Raw genomic sequence first — 18,087 nt, forward strand, 5'->3', positions numbered from 1 at the left:
TGTTGCAAAGAAAGTCATTTCAAATCAACAATTTTACATGACCGTTTAACGGAAGAGTTTTACAAACGAGTCCTTCCCAGAGTGTCCTAGCCAATGCTTACACTACCTCCTCTACTACACAGCTACGTGCCCGTACAATAATGTTGGCCGCATTTACACGTTGACGAAGGGCGCGCCGGTGATGTACTCGGTGACGGCGAGCGCGACGAGCCCCAGCATGGCGAAGCGCCCGTTCCAGAGCTCGGCGTCGGCGCTCATGACGCCGCCGCTCCGGCCCTCGGCGCTCTCCCCCCTGAGGACCGGCACCAGCGACGCCACGGAGAGCACGGCAGCCGTGGCCGCGAACCAGGCCAGCCCGGTCCCGCTGCCCGCCTGCGAGAGGAGGCCCCCGCCGCGGGACGCCTCCACGGCGAGCGCGGACACGAAGCCCACCATGGCGAGGCGCCCGTTGATGCGCTCGGGGGCCGGCCCGCTGAACGCCAGAGCGTCCCACAGCCCGGGGCTCGCCGCCTTTGGCTTCGCCGTCAGGGGAGTGGAGGGCGCCGGAGAAGGCGAGGAGGAGGACGCCGCGGTTGTCTCCTCCGTTGTTGGCCTAGCATCCTCGGCCTGGGCCCTGACGACCATGGCGCGTCGGCGCGGCGCGAGCGCGGCCGCCGGGACGGGGACGGGGAGGACGCCGGCACGCGCGCCCGCGGTGGCGAAGGCGAGGGAGCTCATGGAGGCCATCATCACCGTGGCTGCCATCGAATCTTACGTGCTCGGGTGATGTGGAGAACTGGAGATGGACGGAGGCTCGTAGCACGGGAGGCTCGCTGTGATGTCACGGCTAATCGCTTCTTTGTTGCTTTGCTTCACTTTTCTCGCTTTTTGTGCTGTGTGATGGTGGCGAGAAGGGTGTCGGCTTTTATAGGTGGAGGGGCGGCGCTAGCCCCGCCCGTGACGGGGTGGGCGGTGGTGGCGACGGCGGGGGCCACGTCGGCGGGAAACTCACGGCCGTAAACGCCGATGAGAGAGAGTACGAGGGCTAGCTAGCTAGCTAAGCTAGTACATGCGCGCGACGTGGAGGGAGGCAGGGTCACAGCGAGCTGGGCTACCTCGTCGCCGTCGACGTGGACGGCGAGGCCGCCGCGCAGGGAGGTGGCCCGCTCCGTCGCAGAAAAGTGGCGAAAGATTCGAGAACCACGCAGGGGGCGCGCGGGGGGCGTGTGAGCTCCGAGTGCCAGTGGCGAGTGGCGACAAGGAAGAAGAAGCCAAGCCGAGCAGCAGGATAGGCGCCTGTCGTACTGCGAATGCGGTTTCAGTCGACGTGTTATGTGATTCGCATGGTTTATCGAATGAGCGAACCACTGACTGAATCGGGTTGCGAGTGAGATCAGATTTCTGGAACCTGCTACTGGCCTCGTTCAAGCTCCGGCCGGCGGCGGGCTTCTCGTTTCTTCTCCGGCGGCCTCGTCCCACTGTGGCACTATGGACGAGGAAGAATTTCTGCCTTGACACCGTTCTTTCTCGTGCAGTGGTTACGAGACGTGGTGTTGCAAAATGTAATGATCCCAGTTTTAAAATATAATAATCTCTATTACTATCAATATCTTCTGTATGATGAATAAGCTTATAAAAGTTAACGATATTTACAGTATCGAAATAATATTGTTGCACCCAGGGGTGAAGCCAGTACCAAATTGACCATGTGGTGCCCTGCTCCAGGGACTTGTATACCCCTTAGTATTATATGGTAATTTTGAGCTTAATTTGGCAAACTCCTTCTTACCCTGATGCAATGGCACCTATCGCTTTTCCCCCCTCGCACAGCTAATCATAGCGCGGCGGCTGCGAGACATGCTGCCGCTACCAACTTAGTTCTCCTCTCTTTCTTCGGGCAAAACCGCAAAATATGTAGTTAGAGAAGTGGGGATCCATTCTCTTTGTAGATCTAGTCTATACTACGTTAGATTTTATTCCACAGTCACTATACCACGGATGACATTTAGCAACTGATACTAACTACTGGCTGTTGGTTGTTAAAACGTTAGGATAGAAAGTTGGTTGCTAAAAGCAGTTTTAGTATCAGGCGATTAGTTGCTAAAACTATACAATTATATCAACATACGATCGGTTGGTAAATATTGTATATCCAGACCGGCAGCCGGTAGCTAAAAGATTTAGACGGACAGAGTGACCCATTTGTGGGGCGTGATTGGACCTCACTTCAAGCCCACAGGCCGTCCTGGCACGGCCCATGTATCAAAGGTCCGCTAAAGCACATAAAAAGCCCATTAAAACCCACTAATCTTACCCCTATATATACCAGACTAACCCTAACCCTAACCCTAGCAATCCCACCCCCACCCCACCCGACCGCCCGCCCCCGCCCCACTCCCGGCCGGCCGCCCGCCCCCGCCCCGGGCCGCTGCCCCCCGCCCCACCCCCGGCTGCCGCCGCCCCCCGCCCGCCCCGGGCCGCCGCCGCCGCCGCCGCCCCCCGCTCCGCCCCCGGCCGCCGCCGCCGCCGCCCGCCCTCCGCCCCCCGCCCCACCCCCGCCCCCGGCCGCCGGCCCCCGCCCCGCCCCCGGCCGCCGCCGCCGCACCCCGCCCCGCCGCCGGCCGCCGCCTCCCGCCCCGCCCCCGGCCGCCACCCGCCCCGGGCCGCCGCCCCCTGCCCCACCCCCGGCCGCCGCCGCTCGCCCCCCGCCGCCGCCGCCCCACCCCCGACCGCCGCCGTCGCCCCCCGCTCCGCCCCCGGCCGCCGCCGCCCCCCACCCCGCCCCCGGCCGCCGCCGCCGCCCCCCGCCCCACCCCCAGCCGCCGCCCGCCCCGGGCCACCGCCGCCCGCCCCCGCCCGCCCCGCCGCCGGCCGCCGCACGCCCCCCACCGGATCGGAGGACGCCGGGAACCTAGGCTGATGCATGGTTTTTCCCTGCATGTGCACAGAAATAGTGATTCATGCATAGATCATTATGAAGATCTAAGTGATTATGGAGCAATCTGATTTTCTATATAGATTGGTCTCTGCATCATTTTAACCTTTAATTTTCTTATGGATTGCCTTATATTTGCATCACAAAGGCTCCTGTCGATCGACATCTTTGACAACGATGATTAGAGTTATACCTTAAGACATTCTTTATTGGTCTTTCATAATTTCTTAAAATATTACCTAATGATTAGAATTATACCTTAAGACATTTTTTATTGGTAGGGTAAATGGTCAAAAGAAACATAGAAGAAGACTTCACTGTGAAGCAATCTTATGATACTTCCTCTGTATCCCTTCATTTGTTCCTTCCTTTGCTACTGCAGGTATAAGTTAAACTAAAACTTTAAGTTTTCCCCAGATTAAGATTATAAGAACATAACTGAGTTAGATGACATACTAATTCATTTGTTTGTTTTGACATTTCTGGATAACCTATGCATTTGTCATGTTTGGTATTTTATATTTAATCTTTAGTTACTTTGATGCATACATGCTCTCTGGAAAGATCAAATTACTTGCAATCTGTCTGAAGAAATTGAAAAGGCTAAAGTTCTGTTGAATTGTGAGGAAGATTGTTCGTAATATTAACAGCTGAAGGTTACTTCGATGCATACAAGCTTGTTTATATTTTGATTCATATGTGTAACCATTATTAAATAATTGTTCGTAATGTTAATACCTGAAGGTTACAAACTTGATGTAGATACATGTTCATGTATACTGCAATAAAGATGTCCTTAAGCGCTGCCAGTTTAGAGAGCTTGATAACTGACTCATTGTATACTCTTACTGTCCAGGGAGGGATAGAGGCCGAAGAAAGTTGTTGTGTGCTGGAGGATTGGATGATAGAAGCTACTTTGTATAGGACCGTTTCAAGTAAATAACATGGAAGTATTTTGTGAATGATTTTGTAAACATGCAAACATTGTTAATTAGTTGGATGATTTGGAAAGATGATGGTAACTTATGAGCATGTGAAGGATTGCTTAATGAAGTCAATAATTTGATACAACTTATTTGTGATGATTTCTTGCTTGTTTACTCAGTTGACATTTTGAATCTTTCGTGACAACATAGCTCTGAATTAACAATTGTTATTAGTATGCCATTTATTCAGATTATATTAGGCGTTATAACTTACTGTTGGTTGCTAAAGGGTTGTACAATCAGTTGGTAAAGATATAGAACAGCTATGGAGGGTCGGTTGCTAAAGAGGTGGTCGGTTGCTAAAGTCTTTAGCAACCCCACTTACAGGGACGGACCGCGTCGGTTGCTAAAAGTCTATAGCAACTGATCGCAAGTTGCTGCAAGCGCTTTTACCAACTGATCGTAAGTTACCATAAGCCAACCGTGGTGTAGTGAGTGATATCAACGATGTGGTGGTGGTGATGGCGCAACGTAAATCGGTATTTGTAGTCTAATAGAGGAGGCGATGAATCAGATAATTCTAAAACATAGCTCAATCTACTTTGTATAAAAATATAAACTAGATCATACTATCTAGATGTGCAACTAAAATTCAACTAGTGTAAAACTCCCATCCTAAAAAATTTTGCAACCTATAGCCTCTCTTTGCAACGTATAACCAATCATAATAAGATACTACACTTAAAAAATAAAAGGCACACAAGTTGCAGAGAATTTATCCCATGAAATGTGGAAACATGAAATGTGGAAAAAAAATAAGGGGATGAGAGCAAACAAACTCTTAAAGTAAGAATTTATCCCATGGTATCAGTAGACACTAAGCCACCTCTAGTCTATATTGTTGAAGCACTCGCTAAAAATATTGCTTCCCGATCACCAAATCTCTTCCGGGACTTTTCTTGACTTGCCACAAAGGCTCAGCCACTAAGGCTCATGCCAAGTCCCTGAACATCTTGATGCTACTTTCACTATGGAGTTTTCCACGAAGGAGGGGTCTCCTTGTCCTCCGCACGAAGCCGTTGTCGCTGCTCCACACCAAGCTGGAGGGTTAAAAACTTGCCGATGAGCCACAAAGACTCCAAGGGGCCAGCACACTGAGGTACAAGTTTGAGGTTCACTCAAGAATCATCATAAGGTCATAATACTTTGCTCTCGCACTCTCTCTAGAGCTAGCCTAGCACTACAGCTCATAAAACTTGTGCTAAATCTAATAATTTGATCAATAAGCTTTTTGGTTGGCTTGAAGAACTTCAGCAAAGTTTTTGTAGCTTCTCACGAACTCCAGCAACCACAAATAACCCGGGGTGAGATCTTATGTAGGCTAGAGATCCATTCCTAGCCGTTGCATGCTTTTCTACCAAAAAGTCTAAAGTGATTGTTAAACCCGTCATAACCGTCGGTTTAACCGGTCACTCTGAATTTGTATGCTAGCCGTTGAACGTCTCTCTGCCACGCCTGAGCTTGCTTGCGTCATTGCAACGATAGATTGCTCCGACGTACCGTCGGTTCAACCGCCATCTCCAACTCCAAAAACCATTCTGCAATATTGAAGTACCAATGCACCAACGCCTTCTTTTTGACCATCGGTTCAGCCGTGCCTCTGTATTTCTTCACTTGATCCAGCTAACAGATGCATCGACGCATACCGTCAGTTAAACTGGTGCTACTGACTTGACTTCATCATAGTAGCAATTTTCCAATGCACCGATCAGTTCAGTTTATTTTCCAGACCGTCGGTTTAACCGGTCGCCTTTTTCTACTGTCACTTGTCTAAATCATCTCTTCAATCTCTCCCTACCTCAACAACATCCAATACAATGAAGGGCCAATGAGGGTAGCTTGTGCTAGATCTATAGATTGGCTTCATTTCTTGGCAGTTGGTGTGCCAATCCAAGTGTTTTTGACCCTCTAAATGGATTTGGCTTTGATGACATGCATAATTAACAAGCTAATATGTTTATCGAGCTATGGATAGATTAAAGTTCAGTGAAATGAAATATTTACGTGGAAAGATGCCAATCTACTTGATAGACGTTGATGGAGCTCAAAAGAAAATCTTTATTTATTTTATATTTTGAATTTGACTATAGAAAATACCGTACTATTAAGAAGGATGCGAGTAGATAGATTGAAGACGTCAAAATGCTTAATTGAGACACTAACTACCCAAGAGAGCCACAAAATTATACACTTGTACACTTAGTTTTCTCACTGACTCAATGTGTGTTGGAAGTTCCGGCCCCTGCCGGAAGTTGCTTCATAGTTCCAACAGAGGGTTCTCGGCCGGCTGTTTTAATAGGGTCGGAAGTTCCGACAATCACTTAATCAGCACACTAACAGCTAGTTTTTTGGGGTTGGGTATTTATGCCCCGCCACCCCCCTTCTCATTTGCTGCTGTTCTTCCCCGAGAAAAACATCTCCACAAGCTTCTACTCCACTCCCCAATCCTTCCTTTGAGCAATTCCTTGAGTTGATTAGGGCTTGGGTGAGAGCAAGATTGAGGTGCAAGACATAAGCACTTGAGTGAAAAGGCAGCCACGTTCATCTCAAGAGCACTTGAAGCCTCTCCATCCATCGATTCATGTTTGTTACTCTTGAAGCTTGCTTCTAGATGGTTCGGCGTCGCCTGGTTGAGCGTCTTCTCGTGTGTGGGCACCTCGGGAAGTTTGTATAACCCATTCTTTGTAGATTTTATAATAAGTGACTCAATCCTCCTTTATGGTTGATTGAGTGAGGTAAAAGGTTAGTGGAAGACCCAGCTCTTTGTGAGCTCCTCAACAGAGGCGTAGCTTTCTTAGTGGGAGTGAACTTCGATAAACAAATCTCTTCTCTTGTGTCTTGTGCTTATTATATTTATTTAGTTCTTGTTGATCTAGAGTTTATTTTATGCCGATCTACGTACTCGATTTGTTGTGCTTGCAAAGATCACTTGTAGAAGGCTTCTAGCATCACTACGCAACCTTTGATTCAACCAGATTCTGCAATTTTGAATTTACTTTTAAATTTCGTAAAAAGAACTTCATTTCGTCAGAACTTCCGACACTACGTAGGAAGTTCCGATCCGGTGTCGGAAGTTCCGATCCATCGGAACTTCCTACATAGTGTCGGGAGTTCCAACATATTTAATTGCTGCGAAATTTTTTTAGATTTTTCAAATACGTTTATTTGCCCCGTGATCCCCTTCAGGCATCACGAAGATCCTTTCACCGGCAGTCGTTTCATGTGGCAACTTTGATCTTTTCGTTCAGTTTGTTTTGCAGTAAGATCCGGTTTCTCCAAACCTCTACTTTGGTAGTAAATGACTGCAATCGTGCGTTGCTTGATGTGATACTCCAGCCGATATTCTTTTAGTGGTCTCGTTGTTTCCGATTTATTGCAATATTCAAATCTTTATGGGACAAGGGTGTGTTTGCAGGTGTTTCTTTCACTTGCTGCTTTTTCAAGGTATTTTTCAAGCTCTGATGGGCTATGAACAATTGAAAGAAGAAGACCATCATAGAGGTCGCCAGTGCAATTTTATTTTTCTACAAGCTGTTTCGTGTTAACTTTTCAATGCATCTATCGCTTCTTTCTAGAGGTACTATATGAAATGAAATAAAATGGTAATGATTTAGTTGCAACCGGTCGTACGTTTGCGCTATTGCATGGTAGTCTAAATTTGTCATCCACCCACTTGCAATGTATATCGTTGGACCAATGGAAGATGCTATTGCACGTGCAAGCAATTTCAAAAATTAAAAAATTTATAGTTCTTAAACCATCCATCAAATTTAAATTCTGATTGCACAATTGTGTCTCTTTCGAAGAGACCACCCCACTTGTATGTGTTTCGATAATATTTTTTAAAGACACACAAATTACTTTATATATAATAGAAAAATCCAAATAAATTAGTTAAAATGCTCAACTGATCTACTAAATTTGCCTATTATCGATTATGTAATAAACATTCACTTTTCCAACAATGTTGTTTACCCTCATCCACTAATCACACCAAATAATCAATCTTCACAATATGAACACCAATATCCGCTTAACTGAATTCAGCGGTGTAAAGCAACATGATGTAAAGCCATAAATAATTTTTGCAAACATCATAAGCAAATTAGAATACACTAAAAAAATATTTTATCTCAAAAAAATATATTATTAAAATATAGTGGTGTGAGATCTTGTTTGTAATCGGATTTTGATTTTGATGCTTAGTTTTGAAACTACGATCTTTTTATTTTTGATATTATATGCATGCATGCGCTTACGTCATTTGTAACTACGTGGAATAGTCTTTTTTCAGGATTCCGTTGGGGTGGGCCGTGGGGTGTAGGAAATATGATGCTGCTTGCAACAACAGTGCCGAGGCTGATTGCTAAAACAAAAGGCTAATCTAATTGCTTTTCTGAAACGGAGCTGCCATGCGATCGGTCTAATTTATGGCCGGTCGTAAATTAGCTGTGTCCAATAAAATATTAAAAAATGAGCCTATCCAGTTCAAAATTTTATTAACCTAGTCTCTTATACGTTTACTAAGATAGGGTGTTTGGAACAAAAAAATCGATGTTTTGCATGGTAAATATATGATGGTAGAGCCGTTAAGCTACATCTTCTACGCAAATTCTGTGCCGCAAGAAAAAAGTTCATTTCAAATTTCCATGACCGTTTAACTCAAAGATTTTTGCACAAACACAGTATTTTTTTTTCAAAGGAGTCCTTCAATGTTTCCTCTTATTTTATTTCCAGGGAGCCCTACAATGTTCCAAGACTACTATACTTAACCGAGCTCACAAGTACCCCGGCCGTACATACATATACACACTATACACTACCTCGTCTACACATACAGCTACACGTATGCGTACGTAAAGGTACACCGTATTTACACGTTGACCAAGGGCGCGCCGGTGAGGTACTCGGTGGCCGCGAGCGCGACGAGCCCGAGCATGGCGAGGCGGCCGTTCCAGAGCTCGGCGTCGGCGGTCATGAAGCCGCCGCTCCTGTCCTCGGCGCTCTCCCCCTGGAGCAGCGGCGCCAGCGACGCTGCGGACAGCACGACGGCCGTGTACGCGAACCACGCGAGCCCGGCGCCGTTGCCGACCTGCGCGAGGAGGCCGTCTCCGCGGGCCGCCTCGACGGCGAGCGCGGACACGAAGCCCACCATGGCGAGGCGCCCATTGATCCGCTCCGGCGCGGGGCCGCTGAACGCCAGCGCGTCCCAGAGCCCCTGGCTCGCCGCCGGCTTCTCCTCGGCGCGCTTGGTCTCAGGATCCTTGGCCTGCGACCTGACGAGCAATGCGCGCCGACGCGGCGCGAGCCCGGCCGCCGGAAGCCGGGCGGGGAAGCGGCCGGCGCGCGCGCCGGTGGCGGCGAAGGCGAGAGAACTCGCGGCGGAGGCCATCACCGTGGTCGCCATCGGGAATAATGCACGGGCTGGGGAACTCAGGGGCCGGCCGTTGGAAGAAGGGGCGTGCAGAGCTAGCTGTGGTACGAGGTCACACGGATTGCTTGCTTGCTTCTCTGTCGTTGCTATTGTGCTCCGATCGATTTGAGATCGGTTGGGGGCGAGATGCCCGCTTTATAGGGGGCAGGGGAGGTGGCGAGGCGGCCCGTGACGAGGTTGACGGTGGTGGCCGCGGTGGGGGCCACGTCGGCGGGAGATTCACGGCCGTAAACGCCGGTGAGAGAGAGAGTATGAGGACTAACTAGTACATGCGCGCGACGTGGACTCCAGCGAGCCGGGCTACCTCGTTGCCGTCGACGTGGGCGGCGAGGCCGCCGCGCAGGGAGGTAGCCGCTCCGTCGCCGAAAAGTGGCGCAAGATTCCAGAACCACGCCGGGGGCGCGCGGGAGACGTGTGAGCTACCAGCGCCAAGGCGAGTGGCGACATGGAAGAAGCCGCCAAGGGAGAGGTCAGAGGCGTCCGTCGTGTACTTCTGTGGCTAATGCGATTTTTAGTCGAGGTGTACGTTGGTAGTTTGCATGGTTCCGCGAATGAGTGTGATCAAATTTCTGGAACCAGCAGCTGTTGGCCTCGATCGAGCTCCGGCCGCCGGCGGGCTTCTCGTTTCTTCTCCGGCGACCTCGTTCCAGCGTGGACTAGAAACTAGAAAGAGAGCTCGTGTTTCTCTCAATCTCTGCTGTAACGTCGTTCCTTCTCGCGGTTACGAGATGTAACTGTTCTCCAAATTATAATCATTTTTAATATTGTCACCGTCTTCTGTTTGGATAAGCTGGTAGATAAAAGAACAACACCATTGACAATATTGACATGGTATTATATGTTGTTAACCATTATGAAATATATTTTCATAGTGTACGTCGTATATTTCGTGTGGTAGATGTTGATATTCTTTTATACAAACTGGATTAAATTTAATATATTTGACTTAGGACAAAAGTAAAAATACTTTTAGTATGGAGAGAGTATGTTTTAGTCTTGCCCTAAATCATACTTACCTAACTTTGACTAATTTTATGAGAAATGTACTACCTCCGTCCCACAAGAGCGCATTTAGAAAAATTTTGAATAAATTAGTGGTCATGACAAATGACTTGGATGCTCCAATTAAAGTGATTAATAAACCGAATCTTGATGAAGCAAACCTTGCAAAGGGGGGAAAAAGTCTACCAAGGAAAAATATAGGCAAATAAATGTGCATGCCATCAAATCTAGCTGGTCCAAAAGCTACAAATACACTAATTATGGGACAAATTCCAAATGCAAGAATGCACTATTGGTCGGATAGGTGTATATTAATATCTACAATACTAAAAAGATATGCTGGCAAGAGATAGTTTATATGGTGGATAGAACTAATTTAATGTTGCTGATATTGGTCTATTTTTCTATAAATTGGGTCAAAGATAGTGAGATTGTTATAAGTGAAACCATTTCTTGTTTGAATAATCTTATAGAAAAGAATAACAACATATAATATCAAAACAGTATTATTGGATCCATTTTGAAATATATTCTTATAGTATACATTTTTTATGTGGTAGATGTTGATATTCTTCTATACAAACTTGATCAAATTTCATAATTTGACTTAGGACAAAAAATAGAAATACCTATATTTTTATGATAGCTAGAGCGAGGGACTATGTTTTAGATTTGTCCTAAATCAAACATAACTAATTGTGATCAATTTTATAAAAAAATGTACTCCTTTCATCCCACGTTGAGTGCAATCCTTGAATTTTTCAGATAGCTTTGCAGTTAAGATAAATGACTTGGATGTCCATAATTAAAGCTGTTAATAATAAACCGAACCTGGATGAAGCAAACCCTGGAAAGGGAAAAAAATCGGGCAATTAAATAGGCATGCACCTAGAAACGAAAATGTAATCCGTCAATTAAATGTGCATGCAATTAATTCTAGCTTGTCAGAAAGGTACAAATGCATTCATTATGGGATAAATTTAGAATGCTAGACTAGATATCAAATCTTTGTGGGATAGAGGGAATATAATAACATCTAGCATGCTAAATGAGGGTGCTGCCTGGAGTTATTTCATATCAGGTGGATTTAATGGAACTAATTTAATGTTGCAGGTATTGGTGCATTTTTTAAGTAATCTTGATAAAAGTTAGTGAATTTTAACGTAAAACAAAACAAAATATCTGAAATTTGGAGGCAGCAAAACACGTGTGACCATGAGCAAAAAAGTTTGTGTTGTAGCATGTCAAATATACGGGCAAAAAGAGACTCGAAAGATAGTAAGTAGGAGTACACGGCAAACACGAGCGAATAAGTGGCCAATTAGGTGCAAAAAAATTATTGTAATTTGATGGCAACATATCAAATACATGCAACTCTTGTTGTGGCAGTGTGAGTAAGAAAAAAATACACACCAATAAACCAAAGCATGTCAGTACTCAGTACTTGGCCAAAAAAAGACATGGAAAAAAGAGGTCAAATGCTCGGCAAAAATAGACAAGAAAAACATAATAAATGTATAAAGCACCTCAATATAATGATACTGTAGGAAACAAAGCCTTATGTATGTGACACTATGTTCAAAGCAAAGTATTTGAAGACTGGAGCAAGTTGGTGTGACTACCATAAAGTCCATCAATTTTATGATTTAGGGCCTGTTTAGTTCCCTCCGCAAAAACGCAAAAAAGCCGTAAACACAAAGATACTAAAGGAATCTTGCTAATTTGAAGTACTAAATGAAGTCTATTTACAAAACTTTTTCATGGATGGGCTGTAAATCGCGAGACGAATCTAATGAGACTACTTAATCCATGTTTTGCAACAGTGATGCTACAGTAACCATCCGCTAATTATTGCTTAATCATGGATTAATTAGCATCATTAGATTCGTCTCGTGATTTACAACCCATCCATGCAAAAAGTTTTGTAAATAGACTTCATTTAGTACTTCAAATTGGTAAGATTCCTTTGCAAAAATTTTTTTTGCCTTTTTGCGCCCTGATCTAAACAGGCCCTTAGCCTCTATAGACGTTCATAGAGACAACGTGTTTAGAGGAAAAAAATGACGCTTTGCATGGTAAGAACATGATGGAAGAAGAGCATTAGAGCTACGTCTTGTACAATACTAGCTAGGAAACATTAAGCCATTTGGCAGCATTATTGTGTCGCGAAGAAAGTTCATTTCAAATTTACATGACCATTTCGCCGAATAAAAGTTTTTTGCACAGACACAGTAATTGTGTCAAAGAAATCCTTCATTGTTTCAGACTACTGTACTTAACCTAGCTTACAAGCACCCCGGCCATACACAAATACGTATACAGTAGCTCATCCACTACACAGCTACACGCGTACAATATACGACGTATATATATATCTACACGTTGACGAAGGGCGCGCCGGTGATGTACTCGGTGACGGCGAGGGCGACGAGGCCCAGCATGGCGAAGCGTCCGTTCCAGAGCTCGGCGTCGGCGCTCATGACGCCGCCGCTCCGGCCCTCGGCGCTCTCCCCCCTGAGGACCGGCACCAGCGACGCCACGGAGAGCACGGCGGCAGTGGCCGCGAACCAGGCGAGCCCGGACCCGCTCCCGGCCTGCGAGAGGAGGCCCCCGCCGCGGGATGCCTCGACGGCGAGCGCCGACACGAAGCCCACCATGGCGAGGCGCCCGTTGATCCGCTCCGGCGCGGGGCCGCTGAACGCCAGCGCGTCCCAGAGCCCCGGGCTCGCTGGCTTCGGCGTGGAGGCCGCGCTTTTCTCAGCGTCCTCGGCCTGCGCCCTGACGAGCGGTGCGCGCCGGCGTGGCGCGAGCCCGGCCGCCGGAAGCCGGGATGGGAAGCGGCCGGCCGCGGCGCGCACGCCAGCGGCGAAGGCAAGGGAGCTCGAGGAGGCCATCACCGTGGTCGCCATCGGGAATGCACGGGCTGGTGATGAGGTCGCACAGATTGATCGCTTGCTATTGCTTCTGTCGCTGCTGTTGTGCTGTGATCTGAGGTCGATTGGGAGCGAGATGCCGGCTTTATAGGGGGCAGGGGAGGAGGCGAGGCGGCCCGTGACGAGGTTGACGGTGGTGGCCGCGGCGGGGGCCACGTCGGCGGGACATCCACGGCCGTGGACCGAGGTGATAGAGCCGTAGCCCGTCGGAGGACTGGTACATCCGCGCGACGTGGAGTGAGGCAGGATCACAGTGAGCTGGGCGCGGGGCCATCGACGTGGAGAGCGAGGCGGCCGCGCAGGCAGGCGAGGGAGATGACGAGTGGCGACATGGAAGAAGCCGCCAAGCAAGCCAAGTAGTAGTAGGAGAGGTGTATGTCGTGTGGCCTGTGGCTAACGCGCGAATTCTAACGAGGTGCTGGTAATTTGCATGGTTAACGAGCGAGTGAACCGGATCGGGACTGAGATCGGTCAGACCAGAAATCTGGAACCTGAGAGTGGCATCGATCAAGCTCCGGCCGCCGGGGAACCGTATTTGTTCTCCGGCGACCTCGTACCACCATGGACGAGGAAAATGCTCGTAGTTCTCTCAATCTCTGCTTTAAGGACATCCTATCTTCTCGCGGTTACAAGATGTCCTGTTCCGAGACGCAATATAATGATCCCCGTTCAAATCATTTGTAAAAATCATCCAAAGCGAAAGATCTTATAATTATATAGGAAAACGAATAATAATAATTTTTTTCTAAACACAGTACATACGCAAATGATTGTATACGCGCACGCATACTCAACGATAGAAGGTACTCACGCAATCTGATCCTAGGGTACCACCGCGAGATTGAGCCGAAAGATCTTGATTGATGGATGAAGTCACCACATGTGCCTCGCTGTTGAATAGCATATTAGCTACCACTAAAATAATAGTGTATGCTATCTTTTATATTAATTCTAGAAATATAAGCACGTGTGCCGAATCGAGGATTCGAGCTCGAGTGAGAGGAGGTGTTCCAACACAAATAATCTAACCAGCTAAGCGCTATTTAGATATATGATGAAATCACTCTATAAAGTTTAAATGGGTTAATAGATGTACGAAATGGTCTTGATTATCCCTGTTTATTGGTCGTATCTTATCGCAATTAACTACTGCATGCATACGCAAATACTCGAATGGTAGCAATAAATTTTGAATCACATGTTGACTTTTTTTTAGGAAGGAGGAAGTATATTTTTAGGAAAGAAGAGGTATGTTATATTTTTAGAAAAGAAGAGATATGTCTTAGTTTTGTCATAAATTGAACTTAACTAACTTTGACTACTTTAAAAAATATAACTGTCTCTATTTTGCAAAGAGCATCTCTTAGAATTTTTCAGATAGATTTATACTTCTAGCGTTTAAAATTTATCCCACAAAAAATGCATTTATAACTTTCGGACCAGCTAGATTTAATTTAATTGCATGCACATTTAGTTATCTAATTTTCTTCCCATTACCAAGATGCATGCACATTTAATTAACATATTTTTTCTTTTCCAAAATGCAATTTCCTTTACAAGGTGCATCTGAGTTTAATTGTCCGATATATTTCTTTTCAAAGGTTTAGTTTCTTAACTGATTTAATTGGAGATTAATTAGGACATGCAAGTCATCTATTGTGACTACTAATATGTCTGAAATGTGTAAGAGATGCACTTTATGGAACAGAGGGAGTAGTCAAGAGAAATGACTTGGTTACCCCTAATTAAAGCACTTGATAAACCAAATCCTGGTGAAGAAAATCTTAGAAAGGGAAAAATTCAGAGAAATAAATGAGTATGCACCTGGAAACAAGAGAAAAATGGATGTTTGAAAGAAAAAACTTGATAAAAAATGTGATAATTAAATGTGCGTGCAATTTAATCAAGCTAGTCCAAAAGTTATAAATACATTCATTGTTGGACAAATTTTGAATGCTTGAAATAATTTATTAATAAAGGCACATAATCCTACTCCTACGAGCACGCGCATCCAAAAATCTGAGCGGGCTAATTTTAATATTGATAAAATTATCACAGACGCCTCACTCCACTGAAATAATAGCCTCACTCCACTGAAATAATAGCGCTTGTTAAATTCTAAAATTATTCTACAAAAATACAAGGAAATAGCACGGAAGAAGTTCATTCAAATTTACATGACCGTTGACTGAAAGGTTTTTCCGGCACAAATGCAGTAATTTTGTCAAACGAGTCCTTGTTCCCCCTTAGATTTTTTCGAGAGAATCCTAGAATGTTTCCATACGACAGGACTTAACCGAGCTTACAAGCACCACCGGCCGTACAAACATACGTATACACTAGCTCCTCTACACATCTACAGACACGTAGAATATACGCCGTATCTACACGTGGACGAAGGGAGCGCCGGTGAGGTACTCGGTGGCCGCGAGCGCGACGAGCCCCAGCATGGCGAGGCGGCCGTTCCAGAGCTCGGCGTCGGCGGTCATGAAGCCGCCGCTCCGGGCCTCAGCGCTCTCCCCCTGGAGCAGCGGCGCCAGCGACGCCGCGGACAGCACGACGGCGGTGTACGCGAACCACGTGAGCCCCGCGCCGTTGCCGGCCTGCGCGAGGAGGCCGTCCCCTCGGGCCGCCTCGACGGCGAGCGCGGACACGAAGCCCACCATGGCGAGGCGCCCGTTGATCCGCTCCGGCGCCGGCCCGCTGAACGCCAGCGCGTCCCAGATCCCCGGGCTCGCCGGCTTGGGCGTGGCGGCCGCGCTGATTGTCTCAGCATCCTTGGGCTTGGCGGCCTTGCAGACGAGCGGCGCGCGCCGGCGCGGCGCGAGCCCAGCCGCCGGAAGCCGGGTGGGGAAGCTGCCGGCGCGCGCGCCGGTGGCGGCGAAGGCGAGGGAGCTCGCGGCGGAGGCCATCACCGTGGTCGCCATGGGAAATGATGTCCTGGGCGCAGTGAACACGGATCGATGGCTTTGTTTGTTGAAGCTGTGAGACTGTGAGCCTGTGACTCGCTTCTGCTGCTGTTGTGCTGTGCTATGGCTGGTTGGGGGCGTGGTGGCGGCTTTATTGTTGGAATATTTGGGCCTAGTCCATGTAAATCCAAATAATTCCTGTAAAATCTCAAAGGCCCATTAGTGCATAGGTGCATAGCAACAAGTTAGTCCCACCTTGCTAGTGGAGGTGGAGGGAACCTAACTTAAATAGTTGGATGCTCTCCATGCTCTTGCAAGTGTGGGTGAGAGGAAGAAGGAAGAACACGCGCGCGCTCGCTCGCCTCGCCTTGCTCGGGCTTCGGGCGCGCGCATGCGACGTGCGCGTGAATGGTCCGCCAAAATCCGGGTCCAACCCTTGCGGGCATGCAGCTTCTTTTTGCCGATCCGGAATCGGCTCTCCAGTCGGCTTCCTTTCTTTTGCCACTTTGAATCTGTTACGGATTTCACGCGCGGATTTTTGGGACTCGTAACCGACTAGGTTTTGGGACGCCAAAACCCTAGCAGTTCTCCTAATAAATACGCGCGGGTGCCAGCACAGATAAGATAACAACGTAGAGAAAAACCTACAACGGATTTCACGCGCGGATTTTTGGGACTCATAACCGACTAGGTTTTGGGACGCCAAAACCCTAGCAGTTCTAATAAATACGCGCGGGTGCCGGCACAGATAAGATAACAACGTAGAGAAAACCTACAACGCACAATACGCCTCAACCCACCTGTTGCGTCGCCGTGTACACTACTTCATCCCGTTCGTCGGCGTGCACCGGCGATCGGGAGAGCAGGTCTCCGGAACCTCGCCCTCAGCGATCCTGCACCGGGAGAGGGCGAATAAGGTTTTTGGGAAGCGCTCTGCGCGACTGCTCGAACGCTTCCACATCGGCTCTACATCCTCGTCGCCACGGCTCGTCTACCTCCTCGACAGTGGGGCGCGACTCGGCGTCGTCAAGCGCGCGGAGGTGCTGATCATCGACGTCGTCATCTTTGCCTCGTTATTCCAGTCACGCAAGACACGTACGACTTTCTGTTCCTAACTATGCTTTTCATACCTAGTATGATTTGGTTAGGGTTGATATTGCTGCTGCAATATTTTATCTTCTATCATGTTATGAGCATGTTAAGATCTATTCGTTTTCTGTACGCAATTTTCATCGTGGTCATGATTTATCTTCGGATTAATTTAAAACTGAAACTCCTAATTTTTCCAACAATCCAAAAACCTTATTATAGGAATTTCAGTTTCATGGCTGGATTTGTTGATGCTCTGAGGCCCGAGAAATTCTCTGGCGAGCACTTCAAGAGATGGCAAACGAGAGTGATTCTGTGGCTCTCCGCCATGAACGTGCTGTGGGTGTCCAAGGGCAAACCTGAGGGGCCTCTTACCCCTGATCAGGAGAAGGCCTTTACCGAGGCCAACACACTTTTTGTGGGCGCTGTGATCGGTACACTTGTAGATCGCCTACAAGATGTGTACCTTCATCACACAAACGCTAAAAAGTTGTGGGACGCCCTGGAAGCCGATTATGGCGGCACAGATGCTGGTGCTGAGCTGTACATCATGGAGCAGTACCATGACTACAAGATGACCGATGGGAAATCTGTAGTCGTGCAGGCTCATGAGATACAGTGCGTGGCCAAAGAGCTTGAGCACCTCAAGATCAACCTACCCGACAAGTTTGTGGCTGGTGGCATTATTGCCAAGCTACCTCCTTCATGGAGGGATTTTGCCACTACTCTCAAACACAAGAGGATGGAGATATCAGTGTCTGATCTGATAGCATCTCTTGATGTTGAGGAGAAAGCTCGGGCCAAGGATGGGCGATCTAAG

At 47.5% G+C, this 18,087-nt stretch overlaps 4 protein-coding genes across 4 annotated transcripts; all 4 read right to left on the reverse strand.

Moving 5' to 3' along the window:
• LOC112879574 (low molecular mass early light-inducible protein HV60, chloroplastic-like) lies at nt 1-888 on the reverse strand. Its single transcript, XM_025943853.1, has one exon. The coding sequence runs from the start codon at nt 742-744 to the stop codon at nt 154-156; it is 591 nt and encodes a 196-aa protein (XP_025799638.1). The 5' UTR covers nt 745-888; the 3' UTR covers nt 1-153.
• A 7,700-nt stretch (nt 889-8,588) lies between these two features.
• On the reverse strand, nt 8,589-9,456 carry LOC112879588 (low molecular mass early light-inducible protein HV90, chloroplastic-like). The gene has a single exon (XM_025943922.1). The coding sequence runs from the start codon at nt 9,305-9,307 to the stop codon at nt 8,774-8,776; it is 534 nt and encodes a 177-aa protein (XP_025799707.1). The 5' UTR covers nt 9,308-9,456; the 3' UTR covers nt 8,589-8,773.
• Nucleotides 9,457-12,550: 3,094 nt separating this feature from the next.
• On the reverse strand, nt 12,551-13,333 carry LOC112879655 (low molecular mass early light-inducible protein HV90, chloroplastic-like). Its single transcript, XM_025944013.1, has one exon. It carries the CDS (start codon nt 13,243-13,245, stop codon nt 12,712-12,714), a length of 534 nt encoding a protein of 177 aa, XP_025799798.1. The 5' UTR covers nt 13,246-13,333; the 3' UTR covers nt 12,551-12,711.
• A 2,155-nt stretch (nt 13,334-15,488) lies between these two features.
• On the reverse strand, nt 15,489-16,312 carry LOC112883571 (low molecular mass early light-inducible protein HV90, chloroplastic-like). The gene has a single exon (XM_025948887.1). It carries the CDS (start codon nt 16,194-16,196, stop codon nt 15,654-15,656), a length of 543 nt encoding a protein of 180 aa, XP_025804672.1. The 5' UTR covers nt 16,197-16,312; the 3' UTR covers nt 15,489-15,653.
• Between the last annotated feature and the right edge of the window lie 1,775 nt (nt 16,313-18,087).

Source organism: Panicum hallii, chromosome 2, assembly GCF_002211085.1.
Source record: "Panicum hallii strain FIL2 chromosome 2, PHallii_v3.1, whole genome shotgun sequence".
Classification (NCBI taxonomy): domain Eukaryota; kingdom Viridiplantae; phylum Streptophyta; class Magnoliopsida; order Poales; family Poaceae; genus Panicum; species Panicum hallii.